This window comes from Chelonia mydas, chromosome 1 (genome assembly GCF_015237465.2).
Source record: "Chelonia mydas isolate rCheMyd1 chromosome 1, rCheMyd1.pri.v2, whole genome shotgun sequence".
Taxonomy (NCBI): Eukaryota; Metazoa; Chordata; order Testudines; family Cheloniidae; genus Chelonia; species Chelonia mydas.
In genome coordinates, this window is record NC_057849.1 from 54,906,774 (window position 1) to 54,915,254 (window position 8,481).

General features: G+C 47.5%; 1 protein-coding gene across 10 annotated transcripts in view; it reads right to left on the bottom strand.

Moving 5' to 3' along the window:
• Positions 1–7,617, bottom strand: part of LOC102936385 (phosphatidylinositol 3,4,5-trisphosphate 3-phosphatase TPTE2) — a 42,117-nt gene extending 34,500 nt beyond the window's left edge. For 2 of the 10 annotated variants that reach the window (XM_043532409.1, XM_043532401.1), the window contains exons 1-2: positions 7,205–7,490; positions 3,367–3,457 (exon numbers count right to left, since the gene is read on the bottom strand). In XM_043532409.1, coding sequence (XP_043388344.1) covers positions 3,367–3,416 — 50 coding nt within the window. In that variant the 5' untranslated portion in view covers positions 3,417–3,457; positions 7,205–7,490. Of the gene's footprint in view, positions 1–3,366; positions 3,458–5,287; positions 5,415–7,113 lie in introns of those variants that run through there. The other 8 variants (XM_007068055.4, XM_027830223.3, XM_043532433.1 and 5 more) reach the window with 8 other exon arrangements.
• Between the last annotated feature and the right edge of the window lie 864 nt (positions 7,618–8,481).

Consider the following 8,481-nt stretch of genomic DNA (forward strand, 5'->3'; position numbering starts at 1 on the left):
AAGCCTGACCTTAAAAATATCTAAGGAAGGAGATTCCACCACCTCCCTAGGTAACGTAGTCCAGTGTTTCATCACCCTCCTAGTGAAAAAGTTTTTCCTAATATCCAACCTAAATCTCCCCCACTGCAACTTGAGACCATTACTCCTTGTTCTGTCATCAGCTGCCACTGAGAACAGTCTAGATCCATCCTCTTTGGAACCCCCTTTCAGGTAGTTGAAAGCAGCTATCAAATCCCCCCTCATTCTTCTCTTCCACAGACTAAACAATCCCAGTTTGCTCAGCCTCTCCTCATAAGTCATGTGTTCCAGTCCCCTAATCATTTTTGTTGCCCTCCACTGGATGTTTTCCAATTTTTCCACATCCTTCTTGTAGCGTGGGGCCCAAAACTGGACACAGTACTCCAGATGAGGCCTCACCAGTGTCGAATAGAGGGGAACGATCACATCCCTCGATCTGCTGGCAATGCCCCTACTTATACGTCCCAAAATGCCATTGGCCTTCTTGGCAACAAGGGCACACTGTTGCCTCATATCCAGCTTCTCGACCACTGTAACCCCTAGGTCCTTTTCTGCAGAACTGCTGCCGAGCCATTTGGTCTCTAGTCTGTAGCGGGGCATGGGATTCTTCCGTCCTAAGTGCAGGACTCTGCACTTGTCCTTGTTGAACTTCAGATTTCTTTTGGCCCAATCCTCCAATTTGTCTAGGGCCCTCTGTATCCTATTCCTACCCTCCAGCATATCTACCTCTCCTCCCAGTTTAGGGTCATCTGCAAACTTGCTGAGGGTGCAATCCACACCATCCTCCAGATCATTTATGAAGATATTGAACAAAACTGGCCACAGGACCGACCCTTGGGGCACTCCACTTGATACCGGCTGCCAACTAGACATGGAGCCATTGATCACTACCCGTTGAGCCCGACAATCTAGTCAGCTTTCTATCCACCTTATAGTCCATTCATCCAGCCCATACTTCTTTAACTTGCTGGCAAGAATACTGTGGGAGACCGTGTCAAAAGCTTTGCTAAAGTCAAGGAACAACATGTCCACCGCTTTCCCCTCATCCACAGAGCCAGTTATCTTGTCATAGAAGGCAATTAGATTAGTCAGGCATGACTTGCCCTTGGTGAATCCATGCTGACTGTTCCTTATCACTTTCCTCTCCTCTAAGTGCTTCAGAATTGATTCCTTGAGGACCTGCTCCATGATTTTTCCAGGGACTGGGTTTTTAGCTTTAGGGTCTCTTGGCTAGGCCCCAAAGGACTCACAGAGGGAGCTTAAGTGCTGGGGCATGCAAGTTGCTAGCTTGTAGATGGAAACAGCAGGCCTTGCAGAGCCCAGAGTGGGGCACTGGTGTTGCTGGTAGTGTTGAGCAAGTTCCCCCCCCCACCCCCAAGGGCACAGACAAGGCTCCTCTGGGTAACCCCAAAAGGGTCAAAGTGCTCTAACCTCTGAACTATGGGATATTCTGATGTGGGGCTCCTGCATCTCTCCTGTTGAAGCTCTTCAATAATGGATAAATAATGAAAGTGACTGAGTAGGGGGCCTGGACCCAGGGTCTCCTACATCCCAGACAGATGCCCCAACCACTGGATTGTGGAGTCATTGCCACACCCTCTTGCCCAGTGACTATTTCCACACACTGGAACCCCTTCAACAGGAGAGACTGATTAGTGGTTAGAGCACAGTCGTGAGAGATGGGAGACACCATTCAAGTCCTCTCCCTTTCTGGCAGAGAGGTGGGACTGAACCTGGGGTCACCCACATCCCAGGTGGGTGCCCTAACCACTGGGCTAAACATTACAATGTTGAGTGGCAGCTGCACCACCTCCTCCCTGCTCCAAATCCACTGTTCTGTGCGGAGCCAGGCAAGCACCTAACTCATTCCCAAAAGAAATGCTCCTCAGGTGGCTGGTTCCTGTTCATCCATCACTAAGCAGAGATGGAACGAGCAGTCCTTGTGGCACCTTAGAGACTAACAATTTATTTGGGCATAAGCTTTTGTGGGATATAACCCATTTCATCAGATGCATCTAATGAAGTGGGTTTTAGCCAACGAAAGCTTATGCCCAAATAAATGGTGTTAGTCTCTAAGGTACCACAAGGACTCCTTGTTGTTTTTGCTGATACAGACGAACACAGCTACCACTCTGAAACCTAAGTAGAGATAGGTATCTATCTCAAGAAAGGCAAGGCTTCACACACCCTTCAGCCGCATTTCCCCATTGGCTAGCTTAGGAAGCTCCATGCTTAGCATGCTGGCTGTTGTGGATCATCTCCACCACATTGTATAGAGAGCCTAGGTGCCTAACTCAGCTTTGTAGATTGCAGTGCTGTTCTTGTGATTTTCTAGGCACCTAGAAGTTGCAACACCCAAGTCTTTTTGTGGATCCCCTCCAAGGTTTAATGCTTTGCTAAAATCAGGGCTATGGTGCCACAGGTACGCAAGAGAGCATATAATCTTCCCATGTATTTACAAGTGTAGTGGAAGCAACCTTTTCACTGGTCCCACAATGGGCCTTGTTCTAGCCTACAGAGCAACTCTTAAAAGTTGAAGTAGAACTGGCTGCTTCTGAAAAGCTCCCTTTACAGTTTTGTTTAAACTCCATCAGGGATAGGAACATCTTTGGGAATGGAAGGCTAAGGAGCAAAACCATCTCCAATGTACTGAAGCACGGAAGTTCAGAGTTAAGCTGGCTGCCCGTCCTAATTTACTATGCAGTAAAGTAGAAATTCCAGATCAACTGCTATCATAGCTTTAGTAGATGGCATCAGTGTTACTGGATGAGAGTTTAGTCTTTTCACATCCAATAGACTTAATTTCTCCATAGTTTTTTGGTTCAGTAGCTAGACAAATGCAAGAAAGCCACCTAAGATGGAATTAGTCTGTGACAGGCATGGGGATCTTGCTATACTATATCCTTCCCAACAGAATCTCTTCTTATACTCATATGAATACCCTTCAGTTCTGATTCTTAAATCTTTATGTACTTCTATACTTCTTATAATACTTAGTCCTGCCACGAGTGCAGGAGACTGGACTAGATGACCTCTTGAGGTCCCTTCCAGTTCTATGATTCTATGTGTTATGTAAATTGGCAATTTTAAGTATGTTTTCCCCAAACTTCCCACTCTACTCCTCATGAAAACACACACTTTGTATAGTAAAATTATATACTGTATATATAACTGCAGCAGCCTCCCCTTAAATTCAGAGATTTCAAATACAAACTTATTTCCACCTGGAAGTGCTTACATACCATATTGATGAGCATTAAGAAAACCCTAAAATGGAGAGACAAGAGGTTATACACTGTTATTAAGTTCTGTAATTACTACTGGTTACGTTTCTGGTGGACTACTCACCCATCAGCTTCTGGCAGTTCCGACCCCTGTTCATATCTCACAGTTGTCATTTTTGCTCTTTCTAGTTCTGTTGCTCTTAAAGAGAATGCATCTAGTAAAAGGAAAACAGGTTATTTCTTCAAAATGTTTTAGATTAAGACATTTGAAGTAGTACAGCAGATATGCACTAGTATCCATTAGAGGAGTTTCACATACAAGGTTAATTAATCTAAACATTCAGAAAAAGCTCCTACTTCATTCCTGAATTTACATAGGTTTACAACCCTAATTCAGAAAGTACTCAGCGCCTGCCTAACTAAGCATGAGTACCTCCCCTGATGTGCTTAGAGAGTTACCTACACGCACAAATACCTTGCTGAACCGGGGTCTAATACAGTAGAACCTCAGTGTTATGAGCACCTCGGGAATGGAGGTTGTTCGTAACCCTGAACAAAACATTACGGTTGTTCTTTGAAAAGTTCACAAGTGAACACTGACTTAATACAGCTTCGAAACTTTACTATGCAGAAGAAAAATGCTGCTTTTAGCCATCTTAATTTAAGCGAAACAAGCACAGAAAGTTTCCTTGCCTTGTCATTTAAAAAAAAAATCTTTAGTAAAGTTTAGATTTAAACACAGTACTGTGCTTGCTTTTTGTTGTCTGTGCTGCCTGATTGTGTACTGTACTTCATGTTCCAAATGAGATGTGGTTAGCCAATCAGTTCATAACTCTGGTGTTTGTAACTGAGGTTCTGCTGTATTCCAAAGTTAAGTAATTTTAAAGCATTCCATCGGGCTTGTATCTACCCCAAATGGCAGATGTTTTATCCATCTTTTCCTTTAAACCATATAATGCAGGGGTGGCCAACCTGAGCCTGAGAAGGAGCCAGAATTTACCAATATACATTGCCAAACAGCCACAGTAATATGTCAGCAGCCCCCCCCAGCAGCTCCCACCACCCGCTCCCAGCTTCTCCCACCCCACCAGCAGCTCCGCCAATTGCTCCTCTCCCTCCCCGTACCTCCTGATCAGCTGTTTTGTGGCATGCAGGAGGCTCTGGGCAAGGAGTGAGGACACGGCGGGCTCAGGGGAGGGGGCAGGAAGGGGTGGAGTGGGGGCTGGGCCTGTGGCAGAGCCAGGGGTTGAGCAGTGAGCCCCCCCCAGCACACTGGAAAGTTGGTGCCTATACAAGGAGCCACATATTAACTTCTGAAGAGCTGCATATGGCTCCACCACAGGTTGACTATCCCAGATATAGAGCATGGAAAAAGCTAGTACAGACTTAAGTGTTTCTCATCTCAAAGTGACCCAGAAATCCTAAAAATAAAGGTCAAATATATTCCAAAAGCACCCAATTTATATTAGAATTTCTGGTTTACTCCTTAAACCCATCATGGACTACTGCCCAAGTACAACCTAAGAAAACTAGAGACCATGTTTTCCATTAATGATGTTAATATCTATGAAGTGTGGAGCTACTTCAGAGCATGTTTAAAGCAATATTAAATTGAGTATTTGTATTTCAAGGGAATGGAGATGTAGTTTCAAAGTGGACCACTGTGAGGACTTTGGCCCAGATCCACAAAGGGACTTAGCCATTGTGATGCTGAGCATCATGGCCCCTAGCTTTTAGGTGCCTAGGGGGAAAAAGAAAAAAAAAAAAAAAAAAAAAAACCAGCCACCAATCACAGGAACAACACTGATCCATAAAGCCTGAGTTAGGCACTTAATTTCCTATACAACGAATGGGGAGAGATTAGTACCAGAGACTGTGATCCACAAAACCAGCACGCTAGGTGGGGAGCCACCTAAGCTAGCCAATGTGTTAAGCCACACCCCCCTCACAGAGACAGGCACCAGGGGAAGATATGCATGCGGAGCCTGAAACAGCAACAGCAGGCCTCCCTTACAACCTTGAGCCTAGTGCATAGGGGGACTCACCCACGATATGGGAGATCCCCGGTTAAGTTCCCTCTCCTCCTGAAGGGAAAGGGATTAGACCAGGCACCTGCCACCTTTCAGGTCACTGCCTCAACTTCTGGGACACAGTCACTCACTTTCACTGGCCTAATTGAATAATGAAATATTAATTATTTAATTACAGTGGAACACCTTCAGTAGGAGAGATAGCGAGAGCCCCACATCAGAATCTCCTATAGCCTAGGGGAGTATCCTATGCCAAAAGTTAAAAAAGAAGGCTCTTCTCCTCTGCCTCCTTTTCCTTCCCACCACCAGCTGTTTTGTATGAACTTTTCTGAGGGGTCTGATCTGGTAGGTGGCCTCTGAGCACACCTACTAGATCAGGCCCCAGACACAACCTAGGTGGCTGTACATCTGCCTTCTCCAGTTTGTAGATCGCTCAGGCATGATCAGGCAGGAGACAGGTGCCTAAAGAGAGACTGCAGTGCACCTAGCGAAAGGTAAAAATATAGGCACCTACACAAGCAGAAGTTTTGTGGATCACAGTGGGGCCTAAAAATGGGACAGGCTCCTAAGCCCCTTCCTGGATTGCACCCTTTGTCACTACTTCAGACCACACAGCACAACTTTGGCAAATGAGAATGGATGGGGACAGACAAGCTGGCCTTGGAAGAAAGAGAAAAGGAGATAGATCCAGGAGTTAATGAGGGCATAGGAAGATTAATAGCTACTTCAACACAACTGGAGTACTTTCCCTCGCTTCACTGGTCAAACTATTGGGCAGTCAGAGGTGCCCAATGCAAAAGGGGTGTAAAGCAAATCAAGGTCGGTGAGATTTCGGTATAGAAGGAAGAGTCCATTTTAGAAAGTTTAAGCAGCACCAGGCAATGTTGGTGGGATGGTTTTAGTCTGCTTGAACTACAGCGCTGTTTAGCTTCTTAAGCAAGTGCGCGTCTCCTCTCAACCCTCCCTTCATAGAATATCAGGGTTGGAAGGGACCTCAGGAGGTCATCTAGTCCAACCCCCTGCTCAAAGCAGGGCCAATCCCCAAATTTTGCCCCAAGCAGGCCAATGCTCAAACCACTGAGCTATCCCTCCCCCAATGCAATGTAGTCTCTTTCCTAGACTGTAATAAAGATCGTGACATTTGTGTGGGCTAACAATGCTGTGCCTTGTGTCTGACACATTAGCAAGGGAAATGTACTGCCCATGTGAGAGAGCCTAGCGGTCTCTTCCCTCACTTGCAAATGGGATTCGGATTTGGTTACTGGAAGCCCAGAGTCCAGCACATCAGCTATTTATTGACGTGAGCCATGTGTGTTACTTCACAGAAGCTGGCCTAACCAGGAGAGTGTAATGCTTGGGCGATGCATCAACAGAAGCGCAGATAAGACAAGCGCTCTGGAAGAGATTTAGGGGTTAGTTCTCCATTCCTCCCAGTCAAGAACGAGAGAGGAAAGATGTCAAAGAAGATTTTAAATCAATCAGCACATTCCCCAAATTCTCACTATACCAGGGGCCTACTCCATCCCCAGCGGGAATGAAAGGAGCCCCAGGGCCGCCCTGCACAGCTCATTGACATCCTGCAGCCCCAGAGCAGGCAGGCAGCAGTTTGTGTCTGTAGCGCCACAGCTGTGTGCCTGGGACACTAGACAAGCCAAGAGAGCAGAGAACGGAGGAAGTGATGCACGTAGCAAGGGGAGGAATGCGGGTTTCGCCACACACGCAGATCCCGCGGCAGGCACATCTGCGGCGGCTGCAGATCATTAACTCCCGCAGCAGCAGGCTGGGTCAGGAAGAACCCAAGAGGAAATCGTTTTGATTGTCTCCATCAGACGGCGTCTCACCTCCCCCCAAGGCCGCTGGGGGCCAGGGGCTCAAAGCCTCTTGCGCCTGCTGGCTCTGGGGAAGCCCCTCTCCCGCACGTGTCCCCCTTACCGGTCCTCTGCAGGCGGGGCTCTGTGCAGCTGGCTCCCGGGGCGACTCAGGCGAGGAACCCGACTCCCCCTACCCCGCGGCCAGAGAGCTGGGAAGTCTTGTGACTGGCTCAAAGTTTAGCTCAGGCACAGGCTCCCCTCCCTGGCCCTCTCCGCGCTTTGCAGACTCAGCAGGGCGGGTTTGTGTTTAAACTTCCTACGCTTTAAAAAAAAAAAAAAAAAGTTCCTCCCGACTGTCGCTCCAGCTCTGTCCCTTTAGTGCAGCTCAGCAGCAGCGGCTTCGCCCTCGCGGCTTTATGGCATTACCGCGGGGAGCAGGCGGCGCTGATTGATCCTTGTACTGCGGGGGGCAAAGCCACCCGCTCCAGCTCCACACCTGATCCCCATCATTGCTGCTCACGCCCTGCCGGCGGCTCAGGGGAGGTCGGCGAAGTGCTGGCCGGTTGCAATCCCAGGCAGGAGCTGAGCGGCCACTCGGGCAGCACAGACGTCTCCTTGAAGGGAGCACCGTGGCCGCGTGGCAACAGGCAGGTCCCTGACCCCTCAGAGCAGAAGAATGGCAGGTTTCAGAGTAACAGCCCTGTTAGTCTGTATTCGCAAAAAGAAAAGGAGGACTTGTGGCACTTTAGAGACTAACCAATTTATTTGAGCATAAGCTTTCCTGAGCTACAGCTCACTTCATCGGATGCATACTGGGTGAGAAAACCTGGATTTGTGCTGGAAATGGCCCAACTTGATTATCATGCACATTGTGAGGAGAGTGGTCAGTTTAGATAAGCTATTGCCAGCAGGAGAGTGGGGTGGGGGAGGTATTTTTTCATGCTTTGTGTGTATAAAAGATCTTCTACACTTTCCACAGTATGCATCCGATGAAGTGAGCTGTAGCTCACGAAAGCTTATGCTCAGATAAATTGGTTAGTCTCTAAGGTGCCACAAGTACTCCTTTTCTTTTAGCAGAAGAATGAGTAGTTCGTGCATCGCATTCGTCATACTTGGATCTCAGCGCGCTTAGTACAGTGCCAATGAGTGCTGTGTCCCTTCCCATCTTAAAGGTGTCACAGTTCATTTATAACAACAGTTCCAGGCTCTAGCAGGACCCTGCTCCCGCAAACACTCATGAAACCTTATTTACACAACTAGCCCTTTGAAGTCTTTTCAATGTAAAGGCTCCTTTGGAGGGATTATAGTCACCTGGATAAAACTGTGTATATGCATAAACCTTTGCAGCATGAGGGCCTAGGTAAAGGGCTAGCAGTTTTCACCCCTCAGCTATTCCAG